Source organism: Melopsittacus undulatus, chromosome 1 (assembly GCF_012275295.1).
Source record: "Melopsittacus undulatus isolate bMelUnd1 chromosome 1, bMelUnd1.mat.Z, whole genome shotgun sequence".
Taxonomy (NCBI): Eukaryota; Metazoa; Chordata; class Aves; order Psittaciformes; family Psittaculidae; genus Melopsittacus; species Melopsittacus undulatus.
The window spans coordinates 90,158,269-90,173,450 of NC_047527.1; the positions used below are offsets into that span (position 1 = coordinate 90,158,269).

The following is a 15,182-nucleotide window of genomic DNA, read 5'->3' on the forward strand; positions in this document are numbered from 1 at the left end:
CATTTCAGAATGCAGCATCTTTTCTCTGAGTAGCAATACATAAGAGAGTATTTAGCTCAGTGTTTACTCAGTCGAGTTTTAAAAGCTTGTTTCTTCATAAAAGCATAATTGGGGGATTTATTTATCTTTTTTTAAATGCAGGGCAACTGCTTCATCTTAGTAAAGCAGAAAAGGCAAATATTTGATAACGCTGTCATTTTGGAAGTGCACACAGTGGCTGTATGAAGGCAGCATCATTACACACAATCAGTTATACAGCTCTTGTTACACAGCTGAGGTGCAGATTGGAGTGCCAGCCAGCCCTACAGGAAAATGCAACATAATGCAGAGGAGTTCTGTTGTAAAATAGTACATTGGGGAATTTTATTTTTGTCTACTTTGTCCTCCTTCCCTCCAAGAGGTTCATTAGTCTCCAGGGAAAGATGCAGTTTAATTTTTGCCTTTTAAAGAACTATGTAAAAGGGATAATTCTAGTCACTTTTCATGCAGATACTTGAACACCTGTTTCTCCTTCATTTATCTGCCTAAGAATATTAGTTCAGGATAACACCTACTGCTCTGGGGTTTTTTACCTCTTAATAATGAGGTGAATACCACAAGTGGCTTTTCTGTAGGCCTTAAGCAAAATTATGTGCCACAAAATCATGAGATGAAGGGGTCATATGATAATTTAGCTATAAAATGAAACTAAATTTGACATGCCATCACATGTAACTGTTGTGTTTTTTCACAGTGTATTCATTTGAAATGTGCACCACCCTATATTCTGTGAGCCTGCTCTTTACTATGGAAATTCAAATATCTTGTAGTTAACTAGTTTCAAGGAACCTTGCAGTATTTGAAGATTATCAATGTCATCTTTTCCTGTTTCTTATTCCTCATTTGCAATTATAATAATCCATGATATTTCAACCCTCTCCACAGCAGCTAATTATGATGGCAGAAATAGACTGACATCTATTGCTATTATGCAACAGAAATAAGTGAACTTCCACAAAAATAAATCATGCAGATCTTACTGATGTAAAAAAGGACCAGGATGAAGTTGTAACAGAAGAATATTTAAGTAGAGTTAATCATTAAATTGTAATATTTCTTCACTTACATCTGCATTCTGAAGTTATTTTGTGAATAATTTGATGTATTTATAACAACATAATGGCATTTTGATAATCTTCAGACAAATATTTCAAGGTAGTGTCAGCTTTCATCAAACTCGTACTTGTCCATGGAGCTGTGGTTCTGCAGCCTCACTGTGGTTCTTTTGTGAAGCATTATTCGAAAGCTGCAGAACAGCTCAACTTTATTCTCTTTGTTAAAAAAACATCTGCAGTCAGGTAGTTATGTGACACTGGGCAGAATTTCACATTTCAGGTTTGAATCCCATTGGTGCTTCATGTACTGCGCTGTCAGAAAGCAATCGATGATAATTAAGATTTGTCCAGTATGAAATATAGCACACTCTTGTACTTCCTACATCTAAAAGAAAAAAAAAAAAGTTTGTTTGTTTTGGTTTTCTGTTAAAAAGTCTAAGCTTTCTCTGGAATTAATGAATGAAGAATGCTGAAGCCCATGTTGTAAAGGGTTCTAAGCCTGATGCCACATTAGCTAGCAACCAGTGCTTCACATGCCGTGAAACCTGAGCCCATTTTTGTGATTTTAGGTGCCGATATATTGGCCTCTGTATTACTTAACAGGTCTGATTTAATCACACAAGAAAAATCCCCTGACATGCATGGTGAGGAGATAAAATTCAGTTTCCATTCAAAAGCAAACTAGATGTCTTTGCACATTTCCTGACAATTAGATACTTGAATACAGTGTATAGTTTTGTGTGTTGGGATCAAGGGTATTTTCTCCTGATTCATTAAACACATACTTTAAAGATAAATGCACTCAAGGACAGACATAGTCTATCAATCTGAAGTTTATGTAGCCCATCATCTTCTCTTGCAGTCAACAGTTATGTTTAGTAAAAGCACATGCAAGAAACAAGTATGTATTTATCTGTCCTCTCACATAACAAACTAGATTGCAGCACTCAGAAATTCATAAGCCGAAAGCTGCATCCAAATTAAGGAGCCATATGTGGATTTATCCTCCATTGCTTTGTGTCATTTGAAACCAGTTTCACTTTTGGCCTTAACAGATACCTCTTGCAGTTAATTCCACAATGAAAAAAGACATTGCACACAAAAACATCTTTGGGACTTTTTTTGGTTTTGTTTTGTTTTTTTTTTTCAGATGCAGTCTGATCATTTGTTCATTGGTTTTTATTTCTTGCATTTTATAAATGAGTGAACAACTATTCATGGTGTTATATACCTCTGTTATATTCCCCATTGGTTCCCCAGGGTGTGGACTTCTGTTTTGTATTTGCTGCAACATGGTATTTACTCTAACATGGCCCATGGTCCTGATGGCAGGTTGTGCAGACTGACTTACATCTCTGTTTGTTGTTACGGACCCAGATTTGGAGCAATGGGTGATGACCACACTGCATGAGAGCAGGAACTCACACTGCTGCCAAAGGCTGTCTTATGCATTTAGAAGGCAAAAGCCCTTCTGGCCTGAGTTTACCCTCATCTCTGGGTCCAGAAGAGTGCAAAGGCTGTAGGGGTGCTTGGAAGGGCTATGCCAGGCCAAGGGTGCCCTGCCTGGTGCAGTTCCCACCAGAGGTTATGTAGAATATGTGCTGATGTTCGCTATCCTGTTTTGTGCCTTGATTTTCCTTCAGGTAAACTACACAGTTCATACAGAGCACAGCCTAGGTGACAGTTACCGTGTATTTTTGTGAATATCAGGGGACCAGGACCTTGATATAAAAGATGACAAAAATGCAGTTTCACTACTACTCTTTATTCTTGTGCAAGATGCTCCATCCCTTTAATCATTCTTTCCCATGACTTTTTTAGTTCTGCTGGTTTAGTTCTCTGTTTGGAGAGATAATCAGTCTTGAATTAGCCGTGGACTAGTTAGTACAGTAGCACAGAGGTGCTATATTTATTGCCTAGTAATTCCTATTTTTGTTTCCTCTTTCTACTTAACCATTAAGACGATGTTTTCAGAGAATTCTCTGCAGAGTTTCCAAGCACTGTCTTCTGAGTGGGAATGACTAATTTAGCTGTTATTAAGTGTGCATAGTTAGGGCTGCCTATTCCCAAATGTCTTTTTTGTCTTATCAATGTTGAATTTTGTCACATGTCACTTAGTATCATAAGATCTTTTGCAGCTCTAAGCAGTCAGCCTTGGTTTTTACTTCAGTCAGCAGATTTTGTCTCCTCCCTATTGCCAGCCTTTCTAGAAATGTGTCTTTGTAAAGAAGAGAGCAGGTTATACCACAGCCGTCTCTTTTATCTTTGGGGCATTCCTCCTTGCTCTCTATCTTGGAGCTATTCAGCCTGGAATAGAGAACGCTGCATGTAAACCTCATGGCAGCCTTTCACTACCTGAAGGGAATCTATAAGGATGTTGGGGAGGGACTCTTCATCAGGGATTGTAGTTGACAGGACAAGGGATAATGAATTTAAACTTAAATGGGGGAAGTTCAGGTTAGATATAAGGAGGAAGTTCTTTACTGTTAGGGTGGTGAGGCACTGGAATGGGTTTCCCAGGGGGATTGTGAATGCTCCATCCCTGGCAGTGTTCAAGGCCAGGTTGGACAGAGCCTTGGGTGACATGGTCTAGTGTGAGGTGTCCTTGCCCACGGCAGGTGGGTTGGAACTTGATAATCTTAAAGTCCTTTCTAATCCAAAGCATTCTGTGATTCTTTGTTATTAATCCACTAGAGGATGCTCAGTCTTTTCTCTTGCAATTTTGAGTCTTTCAGTGGCCTTAACTTAGGGGTTTGGGAACTCTGAAGGCACTACCATGGAACAGAGCATCTTCATTCATAGACTTCTGTGAGCTTCCCACCTCAAACCCAGGATGATTCTTCTCCTATCTACCTTCAGTGCTTGGTCTCCTGTTTCTAGTTCTGCTCTATATTGCTGCTCCTACACTGGTTGTATGGAAACCAAGCTTACTGGTCTGTAATTCTCAGGTGACTTTTGGACTCTTAAAAACAGCAACCTTCTATTTGCCACCTCCCACTTTTCTGTCTTATGTAGGTTATATACCATGCTAATCAGTTCATGTTTGATTCCTAAGGAATTCTGTAAAGAAAACTTGACAGCTTGCTACTCTTTTTTTTATTGATTTCTTTAAAAAGTTCTTCAAGTGACACTTCATTTAGGAAGACTTCCACAGCTTCTTTAAAGAAGAGTTTTCATGACTGGGAAAAATATTTAGCTTGTTGACCATGGCCTTTACCCTTCTGGACCAATGCTTTTAACCTTAGATCAGCTATGAATGTGCAAATTTTCTGTTTGGTTTTCTACACATTTAACAGGTAAACTTTATTAAGTTCTGGACAGTAGGGACACTTAGACTGGAATACTGCCCTTATACCTTTACTTTGTATAGTATTGTCAACATTTATAAAGTGATTGCACCATAAGAACTGTCTAGGCTATCATCATACCTCCTTTACTTCACTGCCCTTCCTGCCCATTTTCCAAATTTGCTCCTCATATCAGTACTGTTATTTTCTAAAGGGTGTTGGTATCTTCAACTCTGTCTCCCTCTCCCAGACAAGCATCATTACTGGTTTTACACTCTAAAAGAAGCACTAAGATAACATATAATACTGAGTGTAAAAATGGCTTATATTTCCAGATAACTTCAGCACTTGCTGGAGAGGAGCCTCAAACAATTTTGTCATTGGTGGATTTTTCGTAAAACATACTGAAATTGCATATGTGGCTTTACTGTAGCTTGAACTATCATCAGCTTCCAAAACAGAAAGTAGACTAAGCAGGCTGCACTATTTGGGATGTTAAAGACACTTTGGGGTTTTTTTTCAGCATTAAGTCTATTATGTGCCAACCAGCTAGTGTCATTGCACAAGCTGGAAATATCATCCAAAGATAATTGCTGGATGATGTGACGGCTGCAATTCAGGAATCTTCTTATTTTGGAGGAAGTGTCTGTTGCTTTGTGATTTAGTCATTTCTATAATCAAGGATTAAATGAACTATTTCCTGTTTGGTTCCTTATAGAGGTCTGTGTTGAAGGGTTGATGTTAGTTCATTTCAATAACAAATGCATTTTAAACTTGTGTGTGCTTAGTTGAGGTTTTCTGTGTGTACAAAAGTAGTGGTGGTTTCCTACAAGCATTTGAAATCTTAATAGCTTCTCTCTCAAAAGAGTGCTAAGCCAACTTCAGATTTAAGTAGGTATTTCTTAGTCACTAGCTATGCTTTGAAACATTTATTTTAAACAGGTGTATATGTGGACACAGATATACAACTATCCATCTGCTTTGTGTGTCTGCTGTGTACTCATTTTTCTAGTATAAATAGAAGAACTGTTTCCTAAACTTGACCTTACTACAGCAGTGTTTGGGTAATATGTGGGTATTTTTTAAGTTATCCCAAATTCCTATCTGGTGAAATAGAAGCACTAGCAGATAAAGCTCTACCCAAAATAGGATGTCATTAGGGAGTAAAGCACTGTTTTTACATGTCTGATTGTGAATACCAGGCAATATACATTTGCAGAGTTACAGCTGTAAGGTAAACTCAAGCTGTAAAACAAACTATACAGCAGCTGCCTGTATAGAATGAGTTGTGCTGCTTGTCCAACTGCTAGAGCTCCCTTTTCTACAAGCAAGGTGATCCTCCCAGCTGGCAAACAGAGGGGATCAAATACCTGCCAGTAGTTTGGTTGTCATCTCCTGGTGGTCTAGCCAAGCATTCCTCCTCCCTTCTTATCATCAGCCTGCCACAGTTTTGGTTTTATCTGGAAATTTTCCCCCCTTTTTCTATCCCAGGAAAACTAATCCCTTCACCCTCTAAAAGTTACACTGGAGAATCCAGTTCCCTGACATCTGCTAGACTTGTTTCTATAAAATGTGCTCTGCATTTGCCATCTGGATGTGTTGTCTGATGAGGAACATATCCAAAAGCAACAGCTTGCCTGGTTATTTATATCCCATGTGTAAACTCTTTTCTGGAGAGAATTCTCCAGAGAGCTGCAGGAGTCGTTATCTTATTCTAAGGATGCCCACCGTTTTGATGCTTTGCTTTTCGCTTTGAGGAAGGTGCCTTGAACTATTACGCAGCAGAATAATGCAAATAGACATTTCTGCCATTACACATGACACTGAAGGTCCCTACTGCAGTGTTGTCTGTCTGGGCGCCATCTTCTAAGGATAAGGGGAACACACAGCAGATACCTCACCCAGCTCTTTGCTAATTTACTTTTAGCTTAGTTGTTTGTTGTACATACAGAAATCTGGGACTGCAAGGTGCCTAAAGCAACTAGAATCACTTGTAATAAGCAACTGTTCTTTGGAACATATAGCCGCTGCTGCTGCTGTTTGTACATATTTTTTTCAGATGGTATCACTCATATTGTCTGTTTGCAAAGGCTTGGTGAACCCATATTCTTACTGTTTCTCTGATGCTACAACTTTTGCATGTTGTAACAGAGAAGCCTGTAGGAGAAACCATCACTTCATCCATTAGTGGTCCATGTGAAAACATGAATAGGTCTCCTGTCATAAGGATCATGTCAGCTGCCTTCTGCTGCACTTAGGACATAGCTTCATTGCAGTTAAGAACTGTGATGGTAATAGCTATGCTTAATTTATCTTTAGTCTAACTATAGCTATTTAGGGTGCTGGTGGCAGTATGGACTTCAGCATGAGCTGTTCTAGCCTGCCAGGTTTCTTACTTGGATGAAAGCCTTCAAATAAGTGAGTACCACCCCCTCATTACTGTTTTTGATGCCTAAATTATATATACTCAGAATGCCCAGGGTATTGCTTTATGTGCTGCAATCACATTGTAATTGCAGAGCAGGTGTACTCTAAGACACGCTATTTTACAGTGTTGCAAATTTCTTTAATTAAGATACAGAGCCTCATTTTTCATTAAATTGTGGAAAGCAGTACCTGTTGGTGGCTCAGCTTTCCAGTTCTTGACCTGGTATTTCCTAGAAATTTCTGCTGCTGTGCAGCAGTTCAGAGGGAAGAACAGGAGGAATGTATGTTCTCCATGTTTTCAACATTGCAGTCAGCTTTCTGAGTTCTCCCCAGCCTGTACAATACTTCTCAAGTGTGATAATAAAAACAATTATGTAGAAAAGTGATGAAAATACAAGGCCTTACAAAATACTATTGATAGACTGTCACAGCTTATTGACACCGTGGAGTTCTGATTTGCTGTTTATTAGATAGGAAGTTGAGGGCATTAACATTTTTCTTAAGGTAGCCTACAGTCTTGCTTTCTTTAAACCTCCATTTTCTTGGACTGTTTTTGAGCACAAACCTTTTGTCATATTTGTTGAGATTTCTTGTCTTACCTCCTGTTTTCATGTATTCATCTTCTGCCATGCTTGCTCTGCTTGGCCTATGAAATCCATTATGTTGGGTTTCTGTGGATCTAGCTTGAAATTTAGTTCTTCCCCTTTGAAAGGCAATTTCTTTGATTGATATTTTCAGTCCTTCTATGTGAAAAAAATATATATGTATACTCCTCTGTAAAAAAAAACCCCACAATATACTCCATCTGCTCTTGGATTAAGAGTGAGTTCTGATTTCTTTAGTTCAGTTCCTTCTGTTCATTACCATAGAGTTCAGATATAATTTCTTTGTGTTTGCTGAATTCTTGGATGTATGCTGCTTTGAATTACTGTATTGTGATTTTTGTATAATGCGGTTTGCAGTATTTTGACTAGCTCCTACAGTTCTGTGTTTACAGATTTGACTTTGCATCCTCCTGAGTCTGTCCTCAGGCAGTTTATGTGTAATAAAGATCAGTATAAATCTAGAGTTTTCTTAAGCTTGATTTCAGCTCCTTCCCCAGTTTTACTTTCTTTCGCCATTAGTAAGGAAGAGATAATTAATTTTTTATCTGTAGTAAGCAGGCTCGGCAACTGCTATACCTCTCAAACTCTTCTGGTTAGGAACTAGGGATTTTAGGTTTGATCGTGCATTCTCAAAGGAATATGTGTATTTTTACTGTGTTATATCACAGGCTTGCCTGTCACAAATGAAGACTTACCATGTTCTTAGTCTAGTGCTCCTAATTAGAGATAGACCAGTGTCTTGAGCTGATCTGAATCTGAGTAGAAGCAAGATGCCCTAATACCATCTTCTCTGTGTTTTTATCAATTTCTCTATGTTTTAAGTAGTCATAATCTAAAAACAATCCAGTTGTCATCATAACACTGGAAATAAATACAATGAATGGAGTTTTCTTCTTTTTAATTTGGCCTCTTTTTCTATTATTTTTTTTGTCTTAATTAGTGGTTAACCAAGTTTAAATCTAGAAGGATCATTTCCCAGCTGTGTGCTGGCCACTGGCTACAGGACAGTTGCTGTTGATGATTTACTACTGATCTAGCAGGTGGTGAGCCAAGTTGTTCCTACTTGTACCTCACTTTTCCACCTCTATAATGATAATAATGATACTGGTTTGATTCTGACGTTTTTAGTTACTCCTCTGGTGTGGCATCAATGCTAGGTTTTGTTCCTGTTTTATCTGTTTGAGTTATAGCCCATGCCACAGTTTTCCAAATGATTCACATACTAAAAGGGATTTATTTGGTCAACTGTTGTAGCGGCACCTGTTTTGTAGAGGTATTTGTACTACTTTCTTTAAAATCAAGCTTAACTTTTAATACCTCTTTCATCCACTTTAATACATCTTTCCTCCACCAATGTTTACTTGTTTTGTAATCTCATAGAATGGGAATGCTAGGCTAAAATCAGAACAAGAAATGTCATAGGCATACATCACAGACAAAAAGGGGCTCCTAATTCTTTTTAGGTAGCAATCTGTTTGAGGCAGATTTTGTAGATGGTACTGTTACAGGAAAACCCAGTCTGAGATCAGAGACACAAAACTTACGTAAAGAACTTTAAATCTCAAAGATTCAGAAACCTGTTGGAATATTTTTTTCTTCCCTCAGGCTTCAAGAGACTTAGGAGTGTTTGAAGCCAAGCAAAATTCATATTTAGCACTGAGCAAAGCAAACTGTTATTTCAACCAAGCTATGTCTTGGCATTGGTTGAACCCCAAGCTCGCAGCAGCAATGCTGAGTGTCATGCCACAATCCTGAAATTAATGGAAATCTCTGTGGGCTGACACATTTACATTTTCTTCGGCTCCACCTGAGACTTTCATCTACGGCAGCATTTCTTTTCTTGAAACTATCCTCCTCAATCAATTTTGATTTCAGCATCTTATCTCAGCTACTCACCCTTGGCTTCCTTTACAGTCAGTAGAGACTAACAGGCACTTCCAAGGTGCAGTTCAGCCTGGTTTAGATGCTTAAGCTGAGGTCAGTCACGCCCAAGACTTTTCTTAATACCTAAAGAGACCAACTCAGAGGCAGAAGCGCACACTGTAAAAATTTGTATCAGATGAATCCTGCTCCATTTGATTATCTAGAAAGTCTTCATAGTTGGAAGAATTTCAAGGTGATATAAAATGTTTTGATGAATAATCGACCACTTCTGAAAATCTCTCCTTCCTTACAAGTCTAAAGGAAATATTTATGGGATTTTATCTTAACACTGTGCAAAGCAATTGGTTTACTTCTTTATAATTAATCAGATCTGAATTATTAGCAAAGAAAATTTCCAACTATTAAATCCAAATATAATTGATGCATCAGAAAGCTTCTCTACACTCCATTCCTATAATGGCCTTTACTTCCTAAAATTGTCATGGAAATTATAGTGGCCTTTGAAAGCAAGAATTCATGCAAAGCAAACCCCAGTGATTTTTAAGACAGAGGCCAAGGGCAGCCTCAATAAAAACAAAGTTATGATTCAACTGGCTATCACAGGCTGTGGCTTAGTTTCAGCTGTCAGATGAGAAGAAAGGGCGAGAGCTTGCTTATTTAATCTGCCCATTGGTTTAATCAACAACATGACAAATTATGCAAAGGAGGCTAGCTTATTCTCATATAAATTCAGGACGGCAGCGTTTATCTGAGATGTTTTGGTCTTGAATGGAAGGATAGGAGGGACAGAAAGGTTACATGTCCTGACCACATAACCACCTCTCTGGCTGTTAATGGAGCAGCAGAAACACTTGGCACAGAGGCAATGCTGAGCTTCACATTCTCAGCTGGAGGAGCAGCTCACAGTCACTGCCATCATGGGGCACAATAGCTTATTAAAGGAATAAAGACAAATTTGTACTTGATTTCCAGAATGGAGAGGCAGGAATTTCTCCTGACCCTGTCAAGGCTTTAATGGGTCTGCCACAGAGAAAAGCTCTGCTTGAACAGCAGAGAGGTGCTGCTTCGGAGGGATGAGTTCAAAAACACCAGCTCAGAAACATTAATAGAAACATTCCCACTGTTTCTTCATTAGAGCTTAAAAGAAACAGCATAGTCCAAAGCACACTGGCAAAAATCTGTACACTTAAACCATTAAATACACATATGCTCATTTCTATAAAGTATTTACTGAGTGTTTCTTGGAGAATGGATGAATTTGTTAAGATTTAACCAGTTTCTGCAATGAGTAAATCCCATAAACAGGGCTTAATGCTTATTTCTTATGTCTAATCACCTGAAAGACTGTACAAATGAAAAAAAAAAAAGATGTTAATCACCAAGGAAAATCACCAGTGAAGTAATACATCTTTTGATAGATATTAATTATATTTTTCTCCATCACAGAATTTACAAAGTTCTCATGAATCAAGGATTAATTCAAAAGTTTTTATTTATCTTTTGCTGTGAATGGATCCCTTCTCAGTGGAGAGTGAATTAATTTATTTTGTGTCAGCTTTATGCTTGAAAACTAAAATCCTTCATGAAAGAGCTGGCAACCTTTGCCAGAGGAATCCAGAGTAAAACATTCCATTGTTTAGGCTGTTAGATCCTAATGAGTTCTGCATCTAAGCACTTGTGATTTCTTTTTCCTATCTGATACAGCAGAAGCATAGTAGTTTATGCACTTAAATGTATGAGACTTGTTTGGGAGGAAGATTGTATTAGAGGAAGAGGCAGCATGTTCCATAGTTTTAGTGTAACATCTGTTATTATCATTCAGTACTGCTCTTAGCCCAGCATGCCCTTCCTCTAAATATCTTATTAATTAAACTGGCTTAGTAGGCAAATAATTAATACTCTTATGTCCTGTACCTACTTAGAGAGGATTTAGAAACTGAAAAAATATTTTTGTCTGAGCTACAAAGTGTAGGGTTGTGGATTTTTTTCATTCTTGATCAGAAGCAAATCACAACTAAAAGGGAGTATCTGAAAAGCCTGTGCATAGACAGTCTCCAAAAATACGTATTCTGTGTTCAAAATTCTGCTAGACTGCAAAACTAGTACGTGACTTTGAGAAGTCTTGGTCAATTACTTAAGTGTCTTCTTTCCCAGCAACTGTTTTGGAAGAGGTGCTTCTGCACTTCTTCAGAAGGTCCTGCTAGCCCTCTTTAACACTTGATCTTCCAGAAGCCTCCACTCCAACTCACAAAATTGCTACTACTTTAATAATGTGGTGGGACTTCGGGCTGTGAAGTCAGTAGTAATGCTGCTGCCTTGCATAGGCAGCTGTTGACAAAGCAGGAGGGTGAGATGGTGAACCCAGGTGGGCACCAGTGAATTTGTGTGTAAAATGTGGATCTGTAATTTAGCTATTCATGGTAAAAGTACAGCAATAGCAGTATTTTCTAGCGTGAACATAGCCACTGTCTCTATACAGAAACTGCTGCTTTGCTGCTGTTTCACCCAACTTGATTTCCCACTGAAGGACAAGCTCAGACACACTGGGTGTTATTTGCTGCGTACACTAACAGAAAATGTCACTTTTTCAGGCCTATTGGAAAAGATGTTGGGTTCTACAAAATTGCTCTTTGCAGTCAGGCAGGGGTTTAACAACCTCTTCAGTGGGAGAAGGCTTGGGAGTAAGCTCTAACTTGGTTGGGCTTTTTTTTTTTGGAAGGTCTGAGGGCAGCTATGCTTAAGGAAAAAGAGGAAGAAGCTTGAAATACTGTACTAGAACAAGCTGCCTTCAGCACAGGGAAAAGGCAGATTGGAGAGAAGTCTACAATATGACTCCAGAGTTTGATTGTTGGGCATTTCTTTTCAAAAGCTTATTAGAAACATAGAAATTGAAAGTCAGTGAAGTGCCTATAGAGCTTCTTCTAATGAGGCTAAGGCACTCTGGAAAATGCTGTGGATGTTATGTTAACAGCCTCCAAAATAAAAGTGTACCATATGGCTGGCTAGTATGGGGTCTTGTGCATCAGCAAAAGGTCCTGACATTAATTCTGATCAGTGCTGAAGTTCATAGGGTGTGTCAGGGGAGACTAGGCTTTTTGTTAGCCACTCACTGTACCTACTGGCCATTTCTGTCCTGAAGAATACATCATCAAAACTGACTTTAAAAGTGGGAAACCTAAATTTATCCTATCAAAAAGACTGAAGCAGAGCTGGCCCTGTTCGTACTAAGCCATAAATATCTGACAACAAGTAAGTTGCAATGAGTGCAGTATGTCACTATAAGCACAGCTAATTTACCAAGTATACGTGCCCCTGTGGGAACAGCCAACATGCAGCAATGCCAGGAAAGGCTATACCCTCATGTTTTTAGGGATGGAGAGTGTGTTTCAAAGCCTCTTTTGCTTTAAATCTGCCTTGGGCAGACTGGCGATGTTAAGTCCGGGTTCATTTGTGTGTGCATACATCTGTGCTGGGTCTGATAGGGGAGCATATGGCAGAAGCGATTCGCCCTTGACTGTGCCTCTCTTTTGGCAGGCACAGGCTTGTTTCTCGCAAAGCACATGAGGCTGCAGCCAGTCCTGCACATCTCTTATTGCACCCCTTGCTTGCTGGCTTTCAGGTCTTTGCCTTAATGCGTGTCCTTTGTGGCATTTTGGTTAATTGGACATTGTTTTAATTACTGCTGAACTAAACAAACATGAAATTTCTATCTGTCCTTTTGTCACCCCAGTGACCACAGTCTCCAAGCAGCCAATACAGGACTTGGGATGTTCATACCTGTTATAAATTGCAGTGGCTGTCATGGAGTTTCCCTCATTTACACATTTTTAGGGGAAAACACTCCTCCAGGGAGGAAAAGGCTCCATTAAATAGTTCTTTTTTTGCACTGTTCTAAGCACCTTGATCTTCTCTAACTGGAATTAGTGGCAAACAAGTGTGGCTTCAAGGCGGCAGAGGGGCCAGTCCTCTTCAGTGACATGGGAACAGCCAATGGCCATGTCTTCCAATGGTGTGATTCTTTGTGTTGCATCTTTTCTTACCTTTCCCTCTCCAGCTTCTGCACTAATTGCCTTTTTCTCCTTTCGCTGTGTCTAATTCTTCTCAGAAATGCTTGGGTCATGTGTCAAAATTAAGCAATGGGAGTACAGACATGCCCTCAGATCAGTCAGTCTGTAGCCATTTCTGTCAATAACAGCCATGCTACAGCTGCAGGCAGATTCTCTGGACTGCCAGTAGTCTTTTATTTTGAGATGCTAATTTGCCACTGACTTGAAAAGGAGAAAAAGCATTTTTCAAATGCCTTAAAAGGCATAGAGCCTTTTAAAATGACCATTTCCCTTCTTTTCTATTTATATGATCCTTCTCCTTTGCTTACAGCTTTAGAAAGAAAAATGTCAATGAGGCAAAGCAGAGAGGAGCTTATAAAACGAGGAGTACTGAAAGAAATTTTTGATAAAGGTAAGTGTTGTTCTTTTCACAGCATTAAATCAGACCCCATATATTTTTATAGTCCTATAGCATTAGGAATTGGGGATACAGTCCTGAATTTCAGGACTGTGCAAAGTAAGCTGTTTTTTTAAACCTCTTTTGATTTCACTGTGGTCTGGCCCTCTCCACTGGATACATGTGATAGTTACCTAGAAAATAAACCTGAAAGCAAATCAGAAATATAAAGCAATGGTTGATAGTCACTCAATGCAAAACAGTGAGGCAACCAAACTGCAGGGAGATGGAGTGGGTCTGTGCCTGCATATGTTATTATTATCTTCTTGAGTTACCCTGGGATTAACTACTGTGGAAAAGGGAAGCATTTAAAGGTTTTGGATCCTGATGAGCACAGAATAATGCACATTCCCTTGACAGATCAAAAGACATAATAATTCCTTGTTCAGGATAATTAATTTGTTGGGTTGGTAATGTATTATTTATGCAAAACTCCATTGTTGTGCAAACACCATTGTCATACACTGCTAATGCAACATGTATTTGACATCTATTACGTATGTGTCAGTCTTTAACTGTAGCTTTTATTTGTTTTGCTTCTTCCTTTGTCAATAACTAAGGCAATTAATTCAGCAAATTATATAAAGACATGCCAGAATTGCCTCTTAATTTCAGTAGAATTTACGCTTATACTCTAAAACCTCATTAATCCAAAGTCTAAAAGTCTTTAACAATATGAGTACAAAACCTGTTGGAAGTCAATAGAAGTTTTAAACTTTCACAGATTTTAGGAGAAGTGTATACTTCATAAAGTCTGGAACATTTAAATTTGCTACCTACTTTTTTAGTCTAGCTTATTGACAATTTAATAATTTACTAACCCAAACCATTTCTTTTTTGAGTGTAAAAACCCACGAACCATTGCAAAACCAAAGAAATATGCTACTTGTCATTACCTTTTACACTTTTTACCCATTATATATTTTAGATGCTTCTAATTGTTTAGATCTAACGTTGTCTGTACTCTCACTATGACCTGCTGTCTTGGAAGTCATCCTAGAGGCAACTTCACAGTAGAGACAACTCCTGGCAAATGGTTTGCCCTTCTCACTGCTTCGGATTGTCAATGTTCTGGAGTGTCATACAGACTGGACACGCAGCCAGAAGGCAGGCATCCCCGTGGCCATTGAGCCGTAGTCAAGGCTGTCACACTGTGTTCCAGCCCCGGCAAGGGGCACCCTGTTCAGTGGCATGACCAGCTCAGAAGTCAGCCTTCATTCATCACACCTCTGTCCAGGGTGCGACCTCCTTCATTCCTGCCTCATATCCCACGCATAGCTGCTTTCATATGCCTAAAGGCATCCCCAGGAAAAATCTTTCCTGTGCAGCCTTACCCTGCCTTCCATGTTGAAACTCGGGGAAATTTTGCCTGCTTCACTACT

At 39.0% G+C, this 15,182-nt stretch overlaps 1 protein-coding gene across 2 annotated transcripts in view; it reads left to right on the forward strand.

Moving 5' to 3' along the window:
- Positions 1–15,182, forward strand: part of PHACTR1 (phosphatase and actin regulator 1) — a 143,741-nt gene that overhangs the window by 58,610 nt on the left and 69,949 nt on the right. The window contains exon 3 of one of the 2 annotated variants that reach the window (XM_034063275.1): positions 13,675–13,755. In XM_034063275.1, coding sequence (XP_033919166.1) covers positions 13,675–13,755 — 81 coding nt within the window. Of the gene's footprint in view, positions 1–13,633; positions 13,756–15,182 lie in introns of those variants that run through there. The other variant, XM_034063280.1, reaches the window with a different exon arrangement.